The sequence below is a fragment of the Loxodonta africana genome, chromosome 4 (genome assembly GCF_030014295.1).
Source record: "Loxodonta africana isolate mLoxAfr1 chromosome 4, mLoxAfr1.hap2, whole genome shotgun sequence".
Lineage (NCBI taxonomy): Eukaryota > Metazoa > Chordata > Mammalia > Proboscidea > Elephantidae > Loxodonta > Loxodonta africana.
The window spans coordinates 131,876,105-131,902,933 of record NC_087345.1 but is presented as its reverse complement, the minus strand read 5'-3'; the positions used below and the strand labels follow the sequence as shown (position 1 = coordinate 131,902,933).

At 40.1% G+C, this 26,829-nt stretch overlaps 1 protein-coding gene and 1 pseudogene across 1 annotated transcript; one reads left to right on the top strand and one right to left on the bottom strand.

The window, feature by feature from the left end:
• Nucleotides 1–1,120: 1,120 nt before the first annotated feature.
• On the bottom strand, nt 1,121–5,747 carry LOC100654980 (polycomb group RING finger protein 5-like; annotated as a pseudogene).
• Nucleotides 5,748–11,958: 6,211 nt separating this feature from the next.
• SLC2A3 (solute carrier family 2 member 3) lies at nt 11,959–26,427 on the top strand. Its single transcript, XM_003410674.4, has 10 exons — nt 11,959–12,180; nt 14,032–14,124; nt 15,542–15,702; nt 17,471–17,711; nt 17,990–18,152; nt 18,488–18,675; nt 21,857–21,961; nt 22,325–22,426; nt 22,965–23,168; nt 23,902–26,427. Exons 1-10 carry the CDS (start codon nt 12,166–12,168, stop codon nt 24,115–24,117), a joined length of 1,488 nt encoding a protein of 495 aa, XP_003410722.1. The 5' UTR covers nt 11,959–12,165; the 3' UTR covers nt 24,118–26,427.
• Nucleotides 26,428–26,829: the final 402 nt, after the last annotated feature.

Below are 26,829 nucleotides of genomic sequence, written 5' to 3'. Positions count from 1 at the left end.
CCGTGGAGTGGCTGGTAGGTTCAAACCATCAACCTTTTGGTTAATAGCCAAACACTTTAACCATTGCACCACCAGGACTCCTTCAAAGTCTCTTGGTCTAACCAAAATCAATTCTTGGTTGATACTGGACTTCCATAAGGAGCCCTGGTTAAGCAGTTGGCTGCTAGCCAAAAGGTGGGCGGTTCAAACCCACCAGTGACTCCACATGAGAAAAGACTGGGCAGTCTGCTCCTGGTGATCTGCTCCCTTAAAAATTACAGCCTAGGAAACCCCATGAGGGTAGTTCTGCTCTGTTACATAGGGTCACTAAGAGTCAAAATTTGACCCAATAGCACACAACAATGAGAACACCATGGAGTGTGATTGAGGAAGACTGGCGAAGCTGAGCTGTTCAGACACCGAAAGTTTTCATCTCTTAGTCCCCATTTTAAGATTCGCTGCCTGGTGCAAATTGTTAAGCCCTCAGCTCCTAAACAAAAGACTGATGGTTTGAACCTACCCGGAGGCACCTTGGGAGAGAGGACGGGTGATCTGTTTCCAAAAGGTCACAGCCTTGAAAAGCCTATGGTCCTTCTTTCTTGTCTGTTTTACTCTGCACATGTGGGGTCACCATGAAATAACATCTACTAGACGTCGTCCAACAGCAGTCGCCATCTTGTCTTTTGTTTCTTTTTTTTAAAGGCACTGAATTTTTTTTTTTAGTACACATACATACGTAATGTATATATAGAAGGATGCACAAATCATAATAGTACACAATGATTTTTACAAAGAGGACACACGTTTATAATTAGCATTCATACCAAGAAAAGGTCATCATCATGAGCATCCCAGAAGCTCCCCTTCTAGTCGCTGTTTTCCCCAAGGGTACCTATTCCCCTTACTTATAACACTGTAGATTATTTTCCCAGTTCTTGAAATTTATGTAAATTTAATTATATAGCATGATCTCTATCATGTCTGGATACCTTCACTAAATATCATGTTTATAAAATTTGATCCGTATGCTGCTTTAGCTCATTTCTTCTCAATGCTCTCTAGTATTCCATTATATGAATATTGTAAAATTTATCTGTTCTACTGTTGATGTTCATTCTGTCGTATGTAGAGTCACTATGAGTCAAAACCGACTCAATGGCACCTAACAATAATAACAACAACTGTTGATGAGTAATGGGTTACTTTCGTGTTTGGGGCATTACCGAATAGTGCTTCCATGAACATAGTTTTACATGTTTTTGGTAAATGTACGCATTCTTGTTGAGCATGTGTACCTAGTAGTGAAATTGCTGTGTCATAGGACATTCATATGTTTACCTTTAGTATATATATTGACAGATACTAGGGTCGCTATGAGTTGGAATGGACTTGATGGCAGCAGGGTTTTCTAAAGTGTTTGTACCAGTTTATATTCCATAAGCAGTAGATGAAAGTTTGGGTTGTTCCACATGGTCATCAACACTTCATATTTTTCATCTTTTTTTTTTTTTAATGTTATTTTATCCAGTGAGTGTGTAACACCAGTTGATGATGAAAGCAATTAGGCAGCTAGGAGTATAAAGAAGCTTCCTTAATCTGACAAAAAGTGTCTGCAAAAATCCTACAGCAAATGGCATACTTAATGGTGAAATATTTAAAGCTTCCCCCCAAGATCAGGAATGTGACCTGGATGCTCACTGTCACCTCTTGCACTCAACATTGTATGGGAGGTTCTAGTCAGGACAATAAGTAAGGACAAAGAATTAAAAGGAATAAGGACCAAAAGGGAATTAGTAGAACTGTCATTATTGACAGATGACATGACTGTGTATGTAAAAATATCTAAAAGAATCTATGGAAAAAATTATAGGATTTAGTAAGTAAATTTAGTGAGGTTGCTGCATAAAAAAGTCAAGGTACAAAAATCAGTTTTATTTTACATACCAGCAACAACCAAATGATCTTGGTTGCCAGTGTATTGGTTCTATAGATCAACTGGGGGCAAGTGATATTTTAATAATATTCAGGTGTCTGATCCATGAGCTAGGTATAAATCCTTATTATTTAGTTCATTAATATTTCTCAGTTATGTCTTATAATTTTCATTGTACATATTTTGCACATATTTTGTTAATTTATTCTAAAGTTTCATACTCTTTGATGCTATTGCTAATGTTTCTTTTTCGTTTTGTTTTGTTTCCAATTTCCAGTTGTTCATTAAGAGAATGTAGAAATATAATTGAATTTTGTATGTCAAACTTGTGTCCTGCATTTTTGCTTCACTTTCTTTTCTTTTTTTAATTGTACTTTAGGTGAAAGTTTATAGCGCAAATTAGTTTTTCATTCAAAAATTTACACACGAATTATTTTGTGACATTGGTTGTAATCCTCACAATGTGTCAGCACTCTAACTCCCCCCTTTCCCTTTCTACCCTCCGTTTTCCATGTCCCTTCGTCCAGTTTTCTTGTCCCTTCCTGCCTTCTCTACTTTGGGCAGATGTTGCCCATCTGGTCTCGTATACTCTATTGAACTAAGAAGCACATGTGTTATTGTTTGTTTTATGGGCCTGTCTAATCATTGGCTGAAAGCTGGGAGTGGCTTCAGTTCTGAATTAGCAGCGTGTCTGGGGGCCATAGCCTCAAGGGCCCCTCCAGTCTCTGTCAGACCAGTAAGTCTGGTCTTTTACCATTTTGTCTTTTAGATTAATTCTATAGTATGAACCTTCCCCATAGTTTCACCATGACACAGCACATCCAACTCATAAGAGCTTGGAAGTTTGAGTTTTAAGCTTAGAAATTTTATAATCGTTCCTGCAGTTACACATGTAGAACATTGAATGAATTTCTTCATTAAACCCTTTACTACATTGTCCATTATTATGTAAACAATTTGGACAATTTTTGGGTCCCTTTTTTTCTGTGATAGTCTTTATCATCTTGATTTTTATCACCTTTCTCATCTACTTTAGATTTGTCAACTTTTGAAGTATCATTGTCCATTTTCTTAAGGTTCATTTTACTTCAAAAATTAAGATTCACACTCAAATTCTCATTCTTGTAGTTCAGGAGTCAGCTTAAATATAATATCCTCTAATTTATTATCCAACCTCAATATTTCTAATGGATTTGTCTCACAGACTTGGTTGCCACACCTTAGACAATCATTGCCCATCTTCAAAGTGATGGACAATACAAGTCCTACAGAACATATGGAGGCATTCTGTCACCATAGCTGCCTTGATCCCTTTGTAGATACAGCAGGTGATATACAGATTGAAAATTTTCACCAAATGTGTCCTTTGGATAACCCTTTGTGGTTAGCTAAGACTAGCTTTTGTATTTAGTAGTTCAGGCAAAGAGGACATTGTTGTTGTTAGGTGCTGTCGAGTCAGTTCCAACTCATAGCGACACTATGTACAACAGAATGAAACACTGCCGGGTCCTGCGCCATCATCACAATCATTGCTATGTTTGAGCCCGTTGCCGCAGCCACCGTGTCAATCCATTGCATCAAGAGTCTTCCTATTAAATGAAGAACACCAAGGACACGGGGCAATTACGAGCCCAAGAGACAGAAAGAGCCACATGAACCAGTGACTACATCATCCTGAGACCAGAAGAACTAGATGGTGCCCGGCTACAACCTATGACTGCCCTGACAGGGAACACAACAGAGAACCCCCGAGGGAGCAAGAGAGCCGTGGGATGCAGACCCCAAATTCTCATAAGACCAGACTTAATGGTCTGATTGAGACTGGAAGGACCCCAGTGGTCATGTCCCCCAGACCTTCTGTTGGCCCAGGACAGGAACCAATCCTTCAGACATGGATTGGACTGAACAATGGGTCGGAGAGGGATGCTGGTGAGGAGTGAGCTTCTTGGATCAGGTGGACACTTGAGACTATGTTGGCATCTCCTGCCTGGAGGGGAGATGAGAGGGTGGAGGGGGTTAGAAGCTGGCAAAAAGGACATGAAAAGAGAGAGTAGAGGGAGAGAGCAGGCTGTCTCATTAGGGGAAGAGTAATTGGGAGTGTGTAATAAGGTGTATATGGGTTTTTGTGTGAGAGACTGACTTGATTTGTAAACTTTCACTTAAAGCACAATAAAAATTAATAAAAAAAAAAAAGAGTCTTCCTATTTTTTGCTGACCCTCTTACTTTATCAGCCATGATGTCCTCCTCCAGGGAATGGTCCCTCCTGATAACATGTCCAAAGAACATGAGACCATCCTCACTTCCAAGGAGCACTATAGCTGTATGCCTTCCAAGACAGATTTGTTCGTTCTTCTGGCAATCCGTGGTATACTCAACATTCTTTGCCAACACCATAATTCAAAGGCGTCATTTCTTCTTCCATCTTCCTTATTCATTGTCCAGCTTTCACATGCATATGAGGCAACTGAAAATACCATGGTTTGGGTCAGGCGCGCCTTAGTCCTCAAAGTGCTTTGCTTTTTAACACTTTAAAGAGGTCTTTTGCAGAAGATTTGCCCAATGCAATACATTTTTTGACTTCTTGACTGCTGCTTCTATGGGCGTTGATTATGGATCCAAGTAAAATAAAATCCTGGACAACTTCGATCATTTCTTCGTTTATCATGATGTTGCTTATTGGTCCAGTTGTGATGATTTTTGTTTTCTTTATGTTTAGGTATAATCCATACTGAAGACTGTAGTCTTTGATCTTTATTGGTAAGTGTTTTAAGTCCTCTTAGCTTTCAGCAAACAAGATTGTGTTATCTGCATATCACAGGTTAATGAGTCTTCCTTCAATCCTGATGTCACGGTCTTCTTCATATAGTCCAGTTTCCTGGATTATTTGCTCAGCATACAGATTGAATAAGTATGGTGAAAGGGTACAACCCTGACACACACCTTTCCTGATTTTAAACCCTCAGTATCCCCTTGTTCTATTCAAACTACTGCCTCTTGGCCTATCTACAGGTTCCACATGAGTACAATTAAGTCTTCTGGAATTCACATTCTTCAAAATGTTACCCATAATTTGTTATGATCCACACAGTCAAATGCCTTTGCACAGTCAAAAAAACACAGGTAAACATCTTTCTGGTATTCTCTGCTTTCAGCCAAGTTCCATCTGACATCAGTAGTGATAACCCTTGTTCCATACCCTTTTTTGAATCCAGCATGAATTTCTGGCAGTTCCCTGTTGATGTACTGCTGCAACAGCTTTTGTATTACCTTCAGCAAAATTTTACTTGCGTGTGAAATTAATGATATTGTTTGATAATTTCCACATTCTGTTGGATCACCTTTCTTTGGAATGGACACAACTATGGATCTCTTCTAGTCAGTTGGCCAGGTAGCTGTCTTCTAGATTTCTTGGCATAGGTGAGTGAGCACCTCCAGTGCTGCATCTGTTTGTTGAAACATCTCATTTGGTATTTTGTGAATTCCTGGAGCCTTGTTTTTCACCAATGCCTTCAGCACAGCTTGGACTTCTTCCTTCAGTACCATCAGTTCATGATCATATGCTACCTCCTGAAATGGTTGAAAGTAGACCGATTCTTTTTGGTACAATGACTCTGTGTATTCCTTCCATCTTCTTTTGATGCTTCCTACATCGTTCAATATTTTGTCTATAGAATCCTTCAGTATTGCAACTTGAGGCTTTCAGCTTGAGAAATGCCAAGTATATGCTTCCCTCTTGGTTTTCTAACTCCAGGTCTTTGACCATTTCATAATACCTTACTTGGTCTTCTCTAGCCATCCTTTGAAACCTTGTGTTCAGCTCTTTTACTTCGTCATTTCTTCCTTTTGCTTTAGCTACTCTACATTCAAGAGCAAGCTTCAGAGTCACTTCTGACATACATTAACCACTGTACCACCAGGGCCCCTCCACAGGTATACACTTAGGATTTCAATTCAGGGATAATGTACTCATTAATGGAGCCCTGGTGGCACAGCGGTTAAAAGCTTGGCTACTAACAAAAAGGTGGGCAGTTCCAAACCGTCAGGGTCCCTTGGAAATCCTATGAGGTAGTTCTGCTCTGTTCTATAGGATCGATATGAGTCAGAATCGACTCAAGTGCATCAGGTTTGTTTTTTTGGGGGGAGGGGTAGGGGTACTCACTAGCCTTGCTTCCACTGCCAGCCTTATTTCTGCTTTTGTGGCCAGTAAAAATGTGACTGTATTAGTCCTTTTTTTTAGCCAAATGCTTTAATGGGAATTAAATTATTAATAAATTTTAGTAAGCTCATTGTTCATTCATTCTGCATGTTCCTACAATTATGTGAAGTGCCTGGGAACAGAGATGAAACACAAAATCTCTGCTCTTGAGGAGACAAAGAAGACAATTAAATTACACAGGATTTAATGGAAGCAAACAATTAAGGAAAGTTCCTAGAGGAGGTAACTCCTCAGTTAAAATTTGAAGAGGTTCCTACTTGCATTGCACTGTCTGTATCCTGCATCCCCTTGAAAGACTTTCATTAGGTGTTCCATCAGCCTGCAACTTCCACATGCAACCAAATACTGATTCAGCTAACTTATATTGGGATACTATTCTGGGCCAGACAAAAACGACCAACCCAGATCATGCTCCCAAGGAATTCCAACCTAGCTATCTAAAATTGAAGATAGATAATGGACCACAATCACCACAACCTCCAACAGACTGAGCCCAGAACAACTAGATGGTGCCCACTTATCACCACTGGCTGCTGTGACAAGGATCACAATAGAGAGTCCTGGATAGAGCGGGAGAAAAAAGTAGAACAAAATTCAAATTCACACAAAAAAAAGAAAAAAGGCCCGACTTGCTGATCTGACAAAGACTGGAGAAGTCTCAAGTGTATGGCCCCCAGACACCCTTTTAACTCAGTACTAAAGTCATTCCCAAGATTCACCCTTCAGCCAAAGATAAGATAGGTCTATAGGGCAAACAATACACATGTGAGGAATGTCCTTTGTAGTTTGATCATGTATACTACACTAAATGGGCTCATCAGCCCAGAAGCAAAGATGAGTAGGCAGGAAGGGACAGGAAAACTGGACAAATGGAAACAAGGAGCTGGGGTGGAGAAGGGGAGAGTGTTGACACATCTCAGGGTTAGCAACCAGTGTCACAAAACAATTTGTGTATTGTTTAATAAGAAACTAATTTGCTCTGTAAACTTTCACCTAACAAAAAAATCCCATTGCTGTCAGGTTGATTCTGACTCACAGCGACCTTACAGAACAGAGTAGAATTGTCCCATAGAGCTTCCGAGGAGCAGCTGGTGTACTCAAACTGCTGACCTTTTGGTTAGCAGTCAAGCTTTCAACCACTAAACCACCAGGGCTCCACTTTTACCTAAAGTACAATCCTTGTTGTTGTTAGGTGCCAGTTCCGACTCGTAGAGACCCTGTGTACAGCAGAACAAAACACTGCCTGGTCTTGTGCCATCCTCACAATCATTGTTATGCTTAAGCCCATTGTTGCAGCCACTGCATCAGTCCATCTCATTGAGGGTTTTCCTCTTTTTTGCTGACCTTCTAGTTTACTAAGCATGATGTCCTTCTCCAGGGACTGATCCCTCCTGATAACTTACCAAAATATGTGAGACGCGTAGCCTTGCCATCCTTGCTTCTAAGGAGCATTCTGGTTGTACTTCTTCTAAGACAGATTTGTTTGTTCTTTTGGCAGTCTATGGTGTATATATATATAAAAAAGCACAGTAAAAAATTAAAATTGAAGATAGAATGTGGTAAGTCTGGAAAAACACGCATAATCTTTAGATGGATTTGCTTTGGCTGGGAGGATTTTGCATTTGAATTGACTCTTGAAGAATTGTGTCTCCCAAAAATGTGTCAACTTTGGCTAAGCCATGATTCCCAGTATTGTGTGATTGTCCACCATTTTGTCATCTGATGTGATTTTCCTATGTGTTGTAAATCCTACCTCTTTGATGTTAGTGAAGCAGGATTAGAGGCAGTTATGTTAATGAGGCAGAACTCAATCTACAACATTAGGTTGTATTTTGAGTCAGTCTCTTTTGAGATATAAAAGAGAGAAGCAAGCAGAGAGACATGGGGACCTCATACCACCAAGAAACTAGTGCCAGGAGCAGAGAGCATCCTTTGGGCCCAGGGTCCCTACACTGAGAAGCTCCTAGTCCAGGAGGAGATTGATGACAAGGACCTTCCTCCAGAGCCAACAGAGAGAAAGCTGAAGCTGACCTGAATTTGGACTTCTAGCCTACTATTATTCTGTGAGAGAATAAACTGTTTGTTGAAGACATCCACTTATGTATTTCTGTTATAGTAGCCCTAGATAACTAAGACAGATGGGAAAGCTTTTTTTTTTTTGCACACAGGGATGACAAGTTTGTTTTTTTTTTTTAAGGCAGAGACAGTAGCAAAGTAAAAACTGTGAGACAGGAGATGGGACCTGTTTGAAAAATTGATGTTAGTTTGGCTGGGCAAAGGGTAGATATACTTCTAAATTATTATTATGTGGTTGTATATTGTGGAGCCCTGGTGGCATAGTGGTTAAGAGCTGTGGCTGTTAACCAGAAGGCTGGCAGTTTGAATCTACCTGCTGCTCCTTAGAAACCCTATGGGGCGGTTCTACTCTGTCCTATAGGGTCACTATGAATCGGACAGCAATGGGTTTGTTTTTTCTTTTTTTAGGTTTTTATGTTCTATATTCTGGATAAGATTGGAATGATAGCTTAGGGCCATGCTTAGGAGCCAAGACCTGCACTGGCCAGTATAGCAGCCACTAGCCGCATGTGGGTATTGAGCATTTGAAATGTGGCTTGTGGGACTGAGGAACTAAATTGTTAATTTTGTTCAATATTAATCCATTTAAATGTCATATTTAAAAAACTGAACCAATATGAAATATTTTTTCTGTTAAACATAACTTTATTGTTTTAATAGGAGTACATTTTACTTTGATGGTTAAAAATTTAGTGTCCCAATTGAGATGTGCTTCAAGGTGCTGGATTGCAAACACCTAGTACAAAAAAAAGTAAAATGTCTCACTAATAATTTTTACATTGATTACATGTTGCAATTAGAGTATTTTGGGTATATTAGGTTAAATAAAATATATTAAAATTAACCAATTTTGAAGCTACTGGAAAATTTTAAATTATATATATGCTCACATTATAATTTTATTGGACAGTGTTGGTCTAGACTTTATTCAATAGCCGTTGAAGGTTTTTGTGTAGAAGATTGATATGATTACAATTCTGATTGAGGGTAATTCATCTAGCACTGGAGCGGGATGGTGTAAATTTTGAAAGAAAGATTGGTGGAGGGAAGACTCTTAGAAAGTGATACAGATGCAGGTCCTGGGATCAGGTCCTTCAAAATTATTTGGAATGAAGAACGGTTGAACCCAGTTTAGGCAGGAAAATCAACATTTCTCAATTTTTTCTTTTTTCACCCTGAGGGCTTATTTTCTACAGTGTTTTCAAATTCAAATAAATTCTGCTCACACCTAGCCAGATTAAGAAAGATTAAAATGTAAACATGCTGTAACAAAAATTGTTCTCTGTGAGGAATGTTATAAATGCAAACATAGAACTCACCTGGGCTGTCTTTGGAACAGTCACTAGCTTCTTTGTGTGCCTTGAAATGCCATTTCCATTGTTCTGTGAAAGAGGCAGTTTCTCCTGTCTTTACCTCAAAGTGCCTAAGGCTCTGCATCCCCTGATTATAGGGTTTTTGGTTTTAAAACTGAGGCAATGTAAAATGTTCCTGTTAAACACAACTTTATTGCTTTGGTAAAACTGCATTTCACTTTAACTGTAGAAAATTTAGAGTCTGAAATTGAGATGTTTTGTAAGTGTAAAATACACACCGGATTTCAAAGACTTAGTACAGAAAAAAAGAATGTAAAATAATAATTTTTGTATTGATTACATGCTGAAATGGTAGTAATTGGGGGTATTTAAACCAAAACCAAACTCATTGCCATGGAGTCACCCCACAGAGTTTCCAAGGAGCGCCTGGTGGATTGAACTGCTGACCTTTTTGGTTAGCAGCTGTAGCTCTTAAGGACTAGGCCACCAAGGTTTCCTGGGGTATATTAGGTTAAATGAAATATTTTACTAAAATTAATTTCTCTTATTTAAAAAAATTTTTAATGTGGCTACTAGAAAATTTAATATCACATATGTGGCTCTCATTATATTTCTGTCAGACAGCACTGCTGTATGGGATATTCTTTTTCCTTTGGCTGCTAAATTCAGTTGCTGTGGTGACTAAGGGGGCCACCAGGCGCAGTGTTTCCTGGAAGGAAAGGGTGAGATGGGGGAGGGGATGTGTAACATCTTGGAAAGTCTTCTTGGTTGTCACGTTTCTCAGGCCCTCAATTCTCGGCTAATTATCTCAGAAAATCTCGTTTTGGGAAATAGACAATGTAATCTGGCTTGTTATATCAGTTATATCAATTTGAGTTCTAGATCGTCAACCAAAACCCAAAAGGAAGATGCACTTCTAGCTCATCATTTAGAAAAGTTTATCCATTTACTTGCTCTGCTTCTTTTACCCTCTTGTACTACAGGGGTTGCTAGGCTACATATTAATGGGCATTAGGAATTTGGCCATTGTTATCTCATCCTTGATATTATCTCTCACTTACCCAGCTCCTTTAACTAGAAACCAAATTGGTTTACTTTGTTTACTGTCAGACTGGAGCCTCCTTTCTCTCTCCCCTGTCATTCTTCATCTTTCTCTGTTTTCATCTTTTTTGCTTTGTTTCTCCTCATCTCTTTCAATTTTCTGGTATAGGCTAGTAATCAGATGGTTATCTCACCCTTTCTTCAAGAAATTCACAGTCCTTAACTAATAAGATATTGATAATCTGCCCCAGTTGTGTGAGAATCAGCTCAGTTAGCCTTGTTCCTCTTTTATTTAAGTGGGAGGAGTAAGCGAAACCTGTAAAGTCTGTGAGAGCCAGGACTTCTTTGTCCTACTGGCTGATGAATCCTCAGTTTCTTGGAGAGTACCCAATATATAGTATGTGCTCAGCAAATATTTACTTAATTGATTTGATAACTATTGTATCTCTAGATGCCAGAGGTGGATTAACCAGTAAGCACGATATGCACTGGCTTGCATTGAGCAAGGTACACACAGGCTTAATTGTATTTACTGGCTAACCTGTGTCGAGCAATCTCACATGGGTTTCAGCACACCTTTGATGTGGGTGGGGGACAGGTGAAATTGTGCGTTGAAGATTGGTGGGAAGACACAATTGAGCCTGTGGGAACCTTGCTTATAGGGTAATCCAGCCCTACTAAATGCTGTAATCCTAACTATAGGCAAAATGTTGCAGAATGGGTAGAACTCAGTATGGCGAATGCTACATTAAGAAGTTTGGATTGTATTGCAGGGGCAGTTGGTTCCTCGCTTTCTAGCTGCCCAGGAGAGTTGGTCTGGCTCTTAGAGATTCAGATTTTCTTCCTCCTGGGTGAAATTATGCTAATCAGAGGAAAAGCAGAGAGCCCAAAACAGGCCAAACTCTCCTTTTGCTTTTCTTCTTTCAGAGTGCCCTTCTCTCCCCTTCAATATTATAAATCCACCCTCCAATCAAAAATCAGCTGATAAAACTCATAGGTTTGTTTGTTTGTTTGTTTTGCTCACACTCCTTCAAGCAGCCTTAATTCTCTGATAGCAGCACCTGCTAGACTTTGCCTTAGATAAATAGCATTTATCCTCATCCCTCTGTAGGTTGATTCAGTCCTGAACAGAAGTGAGAGCCAAAATAAATGTATTTGCTCTACCTCCAGGCTTTTCTGTTAGCATTTTGTCTGTGAAACTAAGAAGTTGCTATTAGAGGCAAAGAAGAATAAGGATGAGGGCTCACAGGATGTGGTTTTAAAAGGGGTGGGGGAAGGAAGGGAGGGAGTTATTGCTTGCTTGCGAGGAAAGAGGAGTACCCAAATTTGAGGTCATAAAATTCCGAGAGGTCAGGCGGGAGTGGGGTGGGGCTGGGGGGCTTGACTCCCTTCCTAGCTCCACCCCTTACAGAGAATATAAATAGGTTGCTGGCACATCTCTGCCTTAGATGCTTTAACGGATGAAAGTGAGTGTGAATTGGTGAGGACCTGAAGAAAACTTGCTGCCGAAAAGGACGTTTTGAAGCTTTTGTTGACTGGAAGAGGTATTTCCGGAATCCTGCTCCTAGATCTTTATTGAGGATTCAGAAAGGATTAAATTAGGGCCATGGGGACAGAGAAGGTAAGAATGATGTAATTACTGGTTATTTTTGTCTGTTTGGGGGACACTTAGAAAGGCAAACCTTAATGGTGATGTCATATGCTTTTTTCCTCTAAGTCATCCTAAGGCCTTTTCATTTCTATTCCAGACTGCAGTGTTACAGTTTCACCAGTTCTCTTTGAATGTCATACCCAAAATTTATTTCTGTTCTATTTTCACCTTCCCATCCTATGGGAAAGTCGCTTGTAGAAGTTGTGTTTATTTCTCCGGTTTATTTTACATTGTTATATGCTGTCGAGGGTGAGATGGTTGAGTGTCCATAGGAACCGGGAGCTGCTTGGTTGTGTTGCTTATGAGTGTGTCTCTGAGGGCCATCGTGGGGCTTTCTTTGGAGGGACCTGGGATTCAACTGGGGGTGTGCATCAGTGACCTGCCATCTGTTCTGTAACCTCTAGGGTTCCTTGGATACTAAGGAGAGAGAATCCCAAGTGGCCTTTCTATTGTGATTATGATTGTGAATGCAGAATTTATTGATGTATTATTGTGTGTCGTGTATGCATTTTTTGTATGGAGGAAGACTTTCTCACTAAGATAAACTGACTTGAGAATAAAAGAAAACAAGAAAAGGGAAAATGGGAAGGAAGTAAAGGACCTTGAGGAAAGTGAATAATGGGGTGGCGGAGGGCGGGGAGGAGGGGAAGAAGTTTCTGTTAAAAGGGAAAAGGGTTAAACAAAACAAGAGCTATGCATTGGCAGAAGCCCGCAGGTGTTTCTGCTTATTTGGGACTGAGACCTTATTTGGGACTGAGACGGCTGGGAGGCCCCATGCAAGGTCAACTCAGAGCTGACGCTCCCAGGCTCTGCCTGACCAGGGAAAGAGAAGGAGTTTAAGATAAAAAGCTTAAGATAAAAAAAAAATAATAATAATGGATGGGATTGGGAGTGTGGAGATGGCATTAGGCATTAAAATTGAATTGCCCTGAGGTGGAAATCCAGGATAAGGTAACACCCACTTGGATTACTCCCTGCAGGGTGAGAAGGTTGATCCTCACCGGCTTCACTCCCGAAGAAATGTCTTCTGTGCGTTGGGTTGAGAATAAGCATTTGTTCTCCCCCTGCTGGGTGGGGGATAGCAGTACAGTATCCAAAATACATAAACCCAGTACTGTCGAGTCGATTCCGACAGGACAGGGTAGAACTGCCCCACAGAGTTTCCAAGGAGCACCTGGTGGATTCGAACTGCCAAGCCTGATGGTTAGCAGCCGTAGCACTTAACCACTACGCCACCAGGGTTTCCTATCCAATATACACAGCAGAAGAGTTTCAAATGGTGCCAGGACGCAGCGAGTAGATAAAGCAAATTACATGGTCCAGAGAGATAACAGATTTTATTAAAGAATAGCCCAGTATCTTCACATATATGACCACCACCATCACTCAGGACTTCTGTGGACTCTAGGGTGTAGTTGAGATTACCCTGGGTCTAGCTGTTTTCAAAAGAACCAGTTCTTAGAAACCCTAAGGCTGTTGTTGCTCTGCCCTCCTAGTTCTTTGTTATATTCCTGAGTGCAATTCCATCATTGTCTTTACCTGGGGCAGTTTTTTAAATGCTTCCAAACTGTCCAACCCATTTCTTAACTTCCTTCTCAAATTTTCTTGTTACTTTTCCCAAGTTAACTTCAAATGCTTTTCTATCTCCGGATAAGTTCCTACTTATCTGTTCCTTTGTTACTCCAGTTTATTACCTAAATCTCACCTAATTCTCATACTATTCATAGACCAAGCTCTCCTAATACATCTCCTTAGTTAATAAGAAACAATCATCAAGAGTTTTAAGAATTGTCTTTCTCCCCACCCCCTCTTCCCCCTCAGGTCACTGCCTCTCTGGTCTTTGCCATCACCATTGCTACAATCGGCTCTTTCCAGTTTGGCTACAACACTGGAGTCATCAATGCTCCTGAGTTGGTGAGTACTGGACAAATGGAGTTAGAATTTGGAGTAAAAAAAAAACCCATTGCCATCGCCTCGATTCTGACCCATAGTGAACCCTATAGGACAGAGTAGAACTGACCCTGTAGGGTTTCCAAGGAGCACCTGGTAGAGTCGAACACCCGACCTTTTGGTTAGCAGCCATAGCTCTTAACCACTACGCCACCATGGTTTCCAGAATTTGGAGTAGGGAAGTTATTTTTAAGTAGAGTTTCAGGCATTCAGAATTGAAGACAAACTTGCTATCTAGCCTGGCTAAGGTGAAGAGGGAGAATATATTGATGGGGAAGTCTTGTGTCATTTAACCAAAGCAAAAAGCTTATTTGTCACCTACCCTGGACTGCACTCATTCTCACTTTTATCCTATGATGATAAAAACCAAAAACCAAACGCGTTGCCCTTGAGTCAATTCCGACTCATAACGACTCTATGCTGATACAGCCCCTCTGTTAGCCCTTAAGGGATAGTTAAGGTGGGATAGTTGCTAATGGAAGCTGTTTGAACCCACAAGAAGTGAGTTTGAAACCACCAGTGGCTCAGAGCAAGAAAGACCTGATCTGCTTTTGTAAAGATTACAGCCAGGAAAACCCTACGGGGCAGTTCTGCTCTGTCACATGGGGTCACTGTGAGTAGGAATCCACTCAAGGGCACCTAACAACAAGGGATAGTTACAAATAAGGGGGGAATACCTCTTAGGAAAAGAGTCCTGGTGATGCAGTGATTAAGTGCTGGGCACTAACCAAAAGGTCAGGTCAGTGGTTCAAACCCACCAGCTGCTCCACATGAGAAAGATGTAACAGTCTACTCCTGTAAAGATTTGCAGCCTAGGATATCCTATAGGGCAGTTCTACTCAATCCTGTAGGGCCACTGTAAATGAGAATCTACTCCAGGGCAATGGGTTTGGCTTTTGCCTCTTAGGAGAGGACTGGGGTAGTCCTGAACATCACTTCTGCCACCTACTGGGATTTTCAGAACAAATAAAAAACTGCTCTTTTTACAGCTAGTAATGAACTCCGGATCCCTGGGTGGTGCAAATGGTTAAATGCTGTGCTACTAGCTGAAAGGTTGATAGTTTAAACCTACCCAGAGGCACCTCAGAAGACAGGCTTGGTGATCTGTTTCTTAACGGTCACAGCCTTGAAAACCCTCTGGAGCAGTTCTACTCTGCATACTTGGGGTCTCCATGAGTTGGAATCAACTTGAATGCAACTAACAAGAATATTAACCTCAGTATTTTATCTGTCCATTTCATCCCCATAACTTTGAGTCCCTACTTATAAAGCAAGTGAAATGCTGTCCTGTTAGGAAGGGTAAGCACCCCCCACATTTGTCTAATCTTGTTCTTATCCAACTGTAACAGTCTGTCCTCTTGCCAACCGCTTTATTTTGCAGATCATAAGAGACTTTCTCAACCGCACTTTGGATGCGAGGTCAGAAAACTCTCCCTCAGCGATATTGCTCACTTCCCTCTGGTCCTTGTCTGTGGCTATCTTCTCTGTTGGTGGTATGATTGGCTCCTTCTCCGTTGGACTCTTTGTCAACCGCTTTGGCAGGTATTGACCAAAAGCTGGATGAAGAAGTGGGTTATACTGGTTGTACTGAAGACAGGTATTGAGAATTAGGGCAGGGAGATGGTGTTTTCGAATGAGAACACCCCATCAAAGGAAGCTTAGTCCACCTGGCACTGAATATGACTGTTCTTGCTTGGAGCTCTACTGTCTTGTATAGCTTTCACTCAGCCTTTTAGGAAACGGGCCATGTGAATGATTGGCCTTTGCAGTCCAGCTTAGGCTAGTTCAGTTATTCTCTAGTAAGGTCAGCTGTGGAGTTTCCCAGAAGCATACTTTATTTACAGGGTCAGAAGCTGTTTGCTTTTCTAAATAATTCTGGGATTCCATGCAAGTAATTTCATTATTTTACACAGCAGGATCTGTAGGAAATATTTTATAATCTTTGGTCTTTGGCAAATACGGATTATGACGAAATAACTGATTTTTTTTTTTTTCCCTCGAGGAGAGAAATTTGAATCTCTTCACTCTAAGTTAGCTTAAAATGTGTTACAAGGTAGAATGCTTTCAGTAATGATTGGCGAAAGAGCCATTTCGTTTGCTAAATAGGTGTGCTGGAAGCAAATGGAATGCAAGTTTAAAAAATTAATCAAGCAATCTATTTGATGATGTTTAATTTTTGTTGTTTTGTGAGGCTACCCTCTGTCAGTAAAATTTTAATTGGGACCTACAACAACTAATATGGCTTTCTTCCTATTGTTTTATTACCAAAAGAACCCAATAGAGGAGTGAGGGAACAGAAAGGAATGAAGAAAGTAATTTTTCTCCACCTTGGCCTGCATATTTAGGATCCCCGGGGGAGCTTTTAGAAGTCCCAGTGCCAGATCATACAGCAACCCAATTAAATCAGCATCTCTGGGGATGAGAACCATGTATCAGTATTTCTGAAAGTTCCCCAGGAGTTCCGGTGGGTAGCCAAAGTCAAGAAATCACTGTTGAGGTATAATGGAGCTGGTTCTTCACAATACCTGTAGTAGTTTTCCAGCGTTAATCTTGTACTTCAGCCTTCTTTCAGCTGTTTCAGTGTCTTTGCCTCTTGCGTTTCCCACACAAATGCATTAATCTATTATTTCATAGTGGTTATCAACACTAATCATTAATAGCATCACCCCAGTCTAGTCTAGAGAAGGCCAACCAAAGCTGATAATCCCTTTTGCATAGTGTTTTCTGTGGATGCAGAAAAACTTGTTTGAAATAATCTATCCTCTGTATGTTGGTAATATCTAAGCAACTATGTTATATGAAATGTAGTAAGAAGCATAAAAAGAATGAGCACTAGTCCAAAAGCTTCTCTTTAGTGTGTTCCTGTATCAACTACATGGGAATTAGGGTTCTCAAACTAGCTGGCATCGGATCACTTGGAGGGCTTTTGAGAAGATTGCTGGGCCCCACCCCTAGAGTCAGACCTACTGAGTCATTAGTTTGGGGATGAGGTGGGGTAGTTTCTGGGTTGCTAGTTTGTGGACTGCTTTGAGAACTACTGATTTAAGAAGCTTGCTAAAATCCTAGATTTATAGCTGGTACTCACAGATATTCTTAACCAAGTTCTCTAGATGAATTTTTTGCATACACAGGTATAAGGACCATCGATCCTGATTATTCTAACTAGAAATGTTCTGATAATAAACAGCGGAAAAGAAAAATTAGATTCAAAGAAGATGTATAAGCCTGGAGAATATCAGAATAAGGAAAGAAGGGGAAAGATTTAGGGCTAGTTTTGTTAACCTCACCTGTCTTTGATTTACCCTTACAGGCGCAATTCGATGCTTATTGTCAACATATTGGCTATTGCTGGTGGCTGCCTTATGGGGTTCTGTAAAATAGCTCAGTCGGTTGAAATGCTGATCCTGGGCCGCTTGATTATTGGCCTCTTCTGCGGACTGTGCACAGGTTTTGTGCCCATGTACATTGGAGAGATATCTCCTACTGCTCTACGGGGTGCCTTTGGCACTCTCAACCAGCTGGGCATCGTCATCGGAATTCTGGTGGCCCAGGTACTCTAGAACTTCTCATACTTAATGTTAGTTTCATGGCTCATTAAATGAATTAACTCAGGTAAAGAAGTCAGGAGAATGTCTGGCACATATTCAACCATATTTAAGTTTCAAGTATCACTATAGCTCACAGACAGTTCAAAAAGCAATGAGGATCAACAACAGAAAAGAAAAAAATTTTCTTGTGGTAAAAGAGTGGAGTTTTTTTTTTTGTTTTTGTTTTTTAATGAACTCGTGACCTTATGAGGTTTATTGCATTCTCTTTGTCTGGTTTCTAGATCTTTGGTCTGGAAGTCATCTTGGGGTCTGAAGAGTTGTGGCCTGTGCTATTGGGATTCACCATCATTCCAGCTGTGCTACAAAGCGCAGCCCTTCCATTTTGCCCTGAAAGTCCTAGATTCTTGCTCATTAACAGAAAGGAAGAGGAGAATGCCAAGCAGAGTGAGTATCTTTCACACCTTTCCTTTAGGAATTTTAGGGTTGTGGTTTAAGGATATTGGATGTATTTTTTTGTCACCCACTTTCCCTGCCTCCCTGCCCCCTCAAAAGGCAAAATTGAACGAACAGTTTTCTGATTACTGTTGGGATAGAAACTTTGAGCTTCTAAAGAGTGAGGTGAGAAGGCAAGTACTGTATGGAAGCTGATTGATCAGCCATATCCAGGTCTCCTTGCTTTGTCTTGTGCTGCTGCTGGCTGCTTCCCAGTAATCTTACAGGAAAGATAAATTTGGGACAGCACATTGACTTTATCCTTTCCCCTTTGTTCTTTTCACTAGTTCTCCAACAGTTGTGGGGGACCCAAGACGTGAACCAGGACATCCAGGAGATGAAAGATGAGAGCGTTAGAATGGCCCAGGAAAAGCAGGTCACTGTGCTGGAGCTCTTCAGAGCACCCAATTACCAACAGCCCATCATCATTTCCATCATGCTCCAGCTCTCTCAGCAGCTCTCTGGAATTAATGCTGTGAGTATCTACTTTTGTGTCAAAGGTGTCCTATGATATTTCACTTAAAACACCTGCCCAGAGATATAAGTAGCATCACCTTTTAGTTGTTGCTCCCCTACTCACATATACAACATCTGAAGTCCCTCACAATGTTTGCCACATAGCCTGCAACTCAGAAAATTTTCCAGGTTGATAATTTTACATGTAGAAAAATGAGAAAATAGATGAAATTAAAGTTTTAGATCACCCATAGCTTTAGAGCTTATGGTTAACATTTGCCCTTCTCTAGACTTTTTTCAGTATGTATGTGTGTCAGATTTATCTAATATCCATTAATCTTTTTTGACCACTAATTTTTTACTTCCAGTCTTGTTTAATTCCAGTGTATCTAATATGATACCATCAATGAACATGTAAACCGTACAACCAAACTATATCCTAGAATTTATGCATCTCAGTGTTTTTGTTTTTCTAAGATTTTATAGCCTAAAATCAGTGTAAGGCCCTGGAGAACAGATAGGAAATCAATTCAAGAGGTTTGGGAGGACATGGGTAACTTCTCTCAGAGCTGGCCTTACCATTATATATTTTTTACAACTAGAGTAGTGACTATGGTAATTTAAATTGTGTAGCAAAGATGGAAGCTAGCATTTGACAGCTGATTCATGCCCTGAGGGTTGTCTGCCAATTTTTGATCAACATAACAAGGCATTTTGCAAAACACTTAATGCTTAAAATAGAATTTAGTCCTTGGCCTTTTCTCCTGCCTAAAGGATACACTTGGCATTTGAAATAACAGTAATTCTCATGAGGGGTTGGAGGCTTATACATCAGCATCTGGGAGGAAAGAGAGTTTGAAAAAGTCTCCCAGGTAATTTGATGAATCGCAATCTCAAATTTCCTCATTTGAAAAATCCCTGGAATAAAATATACCCCCAAGACTTTCAGAGCAATAGAGCTGGGACTAGGGTGAGGTAGGTGAGGTACCTTGGTGTAAGTGCATGGTCGTGAGAGTGAGTGCCTCAAATTATGTGCTCTGGGCAGCTCACTTGCCTCACCCTATTCCTGGCTCCACAGAAAAGGATCTGAGACTACTGTCTGAAAACTGCATGTGATAGATAGATGAGCACTCTGCAGGACAGGACAGCCTCCTTCCACTTCAGGAAATGGTGTGTAAATTCATTGCTTTTAGAATAAGATGTCTCCCAATTTCGTCAGCAGATTCTGCCCTGGGTATGTAGTCTAACCCAGAATTACCTGGGGCAGTGGTAAGAGGGAGCCTTGATTCTATTGAATCATATCTCTGGGTAGGGGCCTGGGGATTGCTTGTTAGTCTCTGAGAGGTTAAATCTGATGTATAGCAGGTTTGGAAATCACTTTTCCAATCTACCTTTGAGGAAATAATGTTTTCTAGTTTCCCTTAAAAAAAGGCAAAAGGGTGAGTGGGTGGTGGGGGGGGGGGGTTGGGTAGTGCTTACCTAGCAAAGTAAACTGCTTTTCGAAGAGATGATGTGGAGATTAGTTTAATTTAGCTTGATGGCATTAGATAGCAAGGTAGTGTTTCTGTAAGAAGTTTGCTTGAGATGTATGTGTGTATATTCTCTTCATGATAAACAAGTCCACACATCAAAAACATAATTAGGTTTTTCACATGTGGCCTTGTTTGTACGGAAGAGAATTGGCATAAACATTGCTAGTTAGAACTATTCAACTATCCTCAGAAGCGTATGTCATCATAAAATATTATATTGGAATTTTTTAAAAATAGTTTTCATTAGCTCATCCTTGTCTCTCTCCCACAGCAAGGATGCAGCTATAAATCTCAGTTTCAGAAAAAAACACAATCTGAATCTTATTTTAGAAAATACAAATATACATAGTTTCTATTTTAGCTAGTGGGGATTTGCAAAGTTGTTTCTTGAGGAGGCAAATCCTAATATGGTGCCATATATTCATCAAAAAAACTCTGAGGAATATTGCTACAGAGGCAGGTACTCTGAGTAAAATATAAACTCTTAAACTGAACCTGAGGGACGAACTGAACTTGAGTAATCTAGGTAATGTTCTCTTGCTATCTTGAGGTCTGAGTCCAAAATTTTTGACATTTTTTTAGCTATGGTAGCAACCTTACGTTTTATTTTAGCACAGCATCTAGCAAATAGTAAAAGTTCAAAAATAGTAGTTGGTACTATTTCCTAAAATAGGTAGAAAAAGCATAAGGCTAGGAATTCTAGCCTAAACTCTCCTTCTGGTTAAATGAACACCTCAGTTTCTTCACTGTCAAAATGAGACATCAATGTTGTTCCTATCAATGTTTTGAGGATTTGGGAAAGAGGCCATTGAAAAAGCACTTAGTACGACTTAAAACCTTTATTCAAGTGACTAACGTAGTAGGTATAAGAAAGAACCTAAATGGAGCAATGGGAATAATCACACTATAAAGAAAAATAATAGAATTGAGAATTAAGAGAATGGAGATAAGATGCAGAATATTTGCAAAAAAGGATATTGTGATTGAACAAAGAAACCCTGGAAAGCACTCTTCCTTACCTACTGAAATGTTTGAAGGTGTTTTTGTTTTTGAGTTTATTTTTTGAGGATTTTTTTGTTTTGCTTTTAAACTGGTAAGCACTGCTAATTCAAAGTTGCATCTTGTCTTAGTCATCTAGTGCTGCCATAACAGAAATACCACAAGTGGATGGCTTTAACAAAGAGAAATTTATTCTCTCACAGTCTAGTAGGTTACAAGTCCAAATTCAGGGTGTCAGCTCCAGGGGAAGGCTTCCTCGCTTTGTCGGCTCTGGAGGAAGGTCCTTGTCCTCAATCTTCCTGTGGTCAAGGAGCTTCTCGGGCGCAGGGACCCTGGGTCTGAAGGACACGCTCTGCTCCTGGTGCTGCTTTCTTGGTGGTATGAGGTCCCCCACTCTCTGCTTGCTTCACTTTCCTTTTATCTCTGGAAAGATAAAAGGTGGTGCAGGCCACACCCCAGGGAAACTCCCTTTACCTTGGATCAGGGAGGTGACCTGAGTAAGGTTGGTGTTACAATCCCACCCTAATCCTCTCAACATAAAATTACAATCACAAAATGGAGGGCAACCACACAATACTGGGAATCACGGCCTAACTAAGTGACACATATTTTTGGGGGGACACAATTCAATCCATGACACATCTCCTTTTGTTTTGTTTGTTTGTTTAGGTGTTCTATTACTCCACTGGAATCTTCAAAGATGCAGGTGTTCAGGAGCCGATATATGCTACCATTGGTGCTGGTGTGGTTAATACTATTTTCACCGTGGTTTCGGTAAGTTACGTGGATTAATAATTTTGGGGTAGAAAAGAGGAATCCTTGCTACAGACGTTCAAAGATGGCTTGCATGTCCTTCAACCTCCCTACCATCATTTAGTTAAAACTTTTTTGTGGTTTTTTAATTCCTCTTTGGGGAAAAGAAATACACTAAATGATGGGTCTCTTCACTCTACAAGCAAATATGGGATGGATGAGAAAGAGAGGCAGAGAAGGGACTGTATAGGATGCTTTGAACTTAAAACTGGAGGAGATATATAACTATAGCAAGTATCCTCTTAGTAAGGCAGATTCAAGTAGCTCATACAGTATCTTCATGAAAGGGAAAGCAGAAGTTTCATGTTATTTTTCTTCTTTTAGCTATTTCTGGTGGAAAAGGCAGGAAGGAGGACTCTACATATGCTCGGCCTTGGAGGCATGGCTGCTTGTTCCCTCCTCATGACTATTTCTTTGTTATTAAAGGTGAGTGCTCTCTGAGTGAAGGAAGGGAGGGAGGTTACAGTTGACTCTGACAGGGGGTGGTTAGTTAAGGTTGGAAATATCAATAAAGTCAAATTTGGGAGAAACAAGATGCCCAGAGTTTAAAGAAAGGTATATCTTCAGAGATAAGTAATTAAACTATTCTATTATAACCTATACATTTATATAACTTCATAGTTTACAAGATACATTATCTAATTTAATTCTTAAAATAACCTTGAGGTAATTATTATTCCCATTTTATAGATAATAAAAAGGTTACATGGAAAATGACCTGTGAGATTGTACAGCTAGGATTCAAAAACCCAGGGCTGTTGATTCTAAGTCCAATAACTTTCCATTATACCACAAGACAGAAAAATCTTGCCATTACTGATATTCATTTTCCCTTTGAGAGAGTAGAGTGGCTAAACAAATCTAGAAGGTAGGAAACTAGTATCAGTCAGTACTTATCTCTGGGAAGCTGGATCCTAGGTCATGTTCTCTTTAATATTAATTTTCCTCTATTCCATTCTCACAGGATCAGTATAATTGGATGAGCTTTGTCTGTATTGTGGCCATCTTGATCTTTGTGGCCTTCTTTGAAATTGGACCAGGCCCCATTCCCTGGTTTATTGTGGCTGAACTCTTCAGCCAGGGACCCCGCCCAGCTGCAATGGCAGTGGCTGGTTGTTCCAACTGGACCTCCAACTTTTTGGTGGGACTGCTCTTCCCCTCAGCTGCAGTAAGTAAATCAAAACAAAACTCACCTAGCTTATCTTGAAACCAGACTACTTAGACCAACATGTTTAAGATAATACTTAACAACGGTCACTGATGCCATGAAGGATTAGATATCAAGGGGTTTTTTTTTCTCCTCATTTTAAAAGACATATTTATAGAAAAAGAAGAAATGACAGTAGCAGAAAAGACTGAAGCGGGAAGGCAAAGCTGGGAACTTCTAAAAGACCACTGAAATGGTCTGAAACGATACAGGCGTAGTTATGCCTAGAAACAGAATGGTAGTGATAAGCCTCAAAGATTCCAAACCAATACTAAATACTTGATCATGGCTTCATGATCTTAAAGACTCACTAAGCATAGGATGTTAATGAATCAGACAGATATTGTTATAAAATGACCTGGAGCTGATTTGTTAAATGAACTTGGCAATGAACATTTAGCATGCATTTACTATTTCTGTGAGTCTTTCAAAAACCAAGATTTTATAAGTAATAATCAAAAGTCCTAAAATAATTCAATAGTATTTGGAAACTGCTAACTTAAATGACTAGGAAAAGAAAATTCCAGGGAAATAATAGTAAGTTAGCAATGGAATTGTGAAGAAATCTTATCTTCATTAAATATGGGAGGGTCATGGCTTGAAGCCTGTCGGCAATCTGGATGGGAAGAAAATGGATGTTTTGTCAATGATCAGATTTTAACATTGACCCTCCTTTTTTGTCTCCTTTCACTAGAGCGCTTTAGGACCCTATGTTTTTATCATCTTTACTGCCTTCCTTGTTATCTTCTTGATCTTCACCTTCTTCAAAGTTCCTGAGACCCGTGGCAGGACTTTTGAAGATATTACACGGGCTTTTGAAGGGCAGGCACAGGAGACCGGGAGATCTGGGAAGGGCCCCATTGAGATGAACAGCATCCAGCCTGTGAGGGAGACCACCACCAATGTCTAAGTTGTGCCTCCTTCCCACCTCCCTCCCAACATGGAAAAAAAACCTCTCCCTGGATGAAGGAGAGACCTCATCAGGATGTAACCCAGGACTGTTTCTGAATGCTGCTACTTGATTGCTTTCTTATCCCACATACTTCACGAGCACTCAGATGAAGCCATTGTTGGGGTTAGTCGTATCTTCAATGGCTTTTTAAACATTTTATTTCTTGGACATTCTCTTCTGTTTAGGAGAGACCAAGTGAACCTACCTTCATTTCAGGAGGGATTGGCCACTTGGCATATGACAACTTTGCCAGTTCTTCCTCCCTTAGGTTCTAATATTGCCTCACTAGGTCATACAGGGAGTACAAGTGAGGTTACAGTTCCCCCAACCTCAGACTTACCAGGAAGAGAAGCAGATATATTTAAGGTGTAGCGGGCAGAGGGGGATTAAATAAGACAGCACCTTCCTTACTTCCATATAGCTCTGCAGAGCAAATTAACTTGTTTTATTTATTTTATCTTCTGGTTTTATTGCATAAATATTTATTTTTTTAATGTAATTTTACCAAAATAATGGAAAACCAGGAAATCGAGTTAGAGGGAGGTGTTTAAAGAGAGGCTATACGGTAGAAGAAGATTCAATACTGGAGAGGTTATGGTTCAATAAGGAAGAATTTAGGGAGAAATAGTAGTATAGTACATTATTGAAGGGTATATGAAGTGGTGCCTGAGGTTTGTACATTACCTCTTAACAATTTCTGTCCTTCAGATGGAAATTCTTAAGCCTAATTTCTCAGAAAAGTCATGTGCCTATATAAAAAAGCTAGTGGTTTCCTTTGGAACTTTTCTCTTTGTTTAAAATTATAGTTTATACGTAGTATTACTTGAAATCTAGGATTGTTACTAAGATGGGATTCTAGTTGATGGCAGTTGATGTATTCTAATCTCGGGGTGGAGTCCATAGGAGGGAAGATTATTTCTAGAAATCTCTCTCCCTTTAATGGACCAAACCATTCCTTCCCCTTGTAGTGGACTCATATTTTTCAAATATCTCACTACCCACCTGGTGGCAGAGCCCTCCAAATGAGAAACTTAGAATATTGATTCTTGATAAAGTATTTCTCCACTTTGTTCTTTAGGAGATTTTAGGTGTTGGTTTTTTTTGTTTTGTTTTGTTATAATCCATAGCTTTAAAGGAACTTACAGGAGAATATTTATAACTAACTTGAATTTGTAACCTCAGCTCTGGGAGAGGATTTTTCCTGAATGTTTATTATCTAGCTTAAGTGTGTTCTTGCTTCAGGGTCATGGCATGCTTGTTTATGTCTGTTTTATCACTTTTAGGGAACTTGAACCTTCCCAATAGACCACACTTGAGATAGTCTGAATATATGTGCAGTGTAGCCCACACTTGAGAGAGCATGAATGTATGTGCACTGTCACTTTGCTCTGGGTGGAAGTAATTTATTGGTAACTTGTTTCCTCTATGTTCCTACTGCTTCCTTTTGGGTAAGACTGTATTAAAACACATCTCTATGTATAAAGATACCACTGCCTCTGCTGGGTGGAATTTGCATCTTTGGTTTTCTCCCAGTCTTTAAAATTCAATCTCATCTGTCCTCCTTTCCTTGGAGAGTTGGGGAGAACTTGATAAATCCTGATGTTGAGGATAGAGGGCTCAGCCTTACTCTGGGCCCAGCCAATGAGAGTAGGGATGAGAGTGTGACATCAGGGCACCCGGGCCTGTTGGAGGCTCTGGAGAAGAAGCAGTGGAGAGAGGGAGGCAATCTTTTGAGGGGATAAGAAGCAAATGGAAGACTTGCTTCTAGCCCTGGAGAGTTTCAGAGGGTTAGATATGATGGAGGGGATTTACTCTCGCCACAAGGTCATCAACACTTCTACAATCATCTCCTAGTTTCCCAGTATTTTTATAAATGAAACTGGGCCCTGATGACACTCACCCTCTCTTCCCATTTTTTCATGTTTGATCTCCCTTTCCCTCTTTGGTGCTTACACATTACACATAGCCAAATCCCTGCCTTTGACAGTATTTTAGTTCTCAGTTCTCATCATTCCCTCTGGTCACTGAGCCTTTGGATAAAAACCCACGTAACTATGGAGTGGGGCTCTGTTGGAAGAGGTGACTTCCCTCTGATCTAACTGCCCCTGTACTTCTGGCCCCTCAAAGACAGTGGGTTGGCAGTAATGCAGCATGGAAGGTTTCTCATTTCTCAGTGACCAGGCTGTGAATATTTCCAAATGGGTTTTCTATTATTAATGTTACTGTGCTTCTTTTGTTTTGAAATAAAAATGGTGAATGTGCATATGACATCACAGACTCCTTCCTGTTTTTGTCCTCCTATAACAACAGAATCAGCTTTAAATCCTAGTTTGGCTACTCATTACCTGTTGTGACCTTGAGCAAGTTTCTTAGTCTCATTTCAATGCATATGAAAATACCTGTTTATTATGTCGATTAAATGGAAAGTTAAAGCCTCAGCACATTGCTTTGCCTATTTAATAAATTACATTGCTTTCCTCCCTCCCACTGAGGATTAGCTGTTATTCTGCTTTTCTCTTAAGCTTTCCTATTTCCTTTCTTCAGTCTTTGCTTCCTCAAATTCATCCATATGTCAGGGTGATCCATATGGCATATATGTCACTATCCTCCTTAGAATCCTTCAATAGCTTCCAGTCAACTAAAAAATGAAACCTAAATCCACTAGTTTAT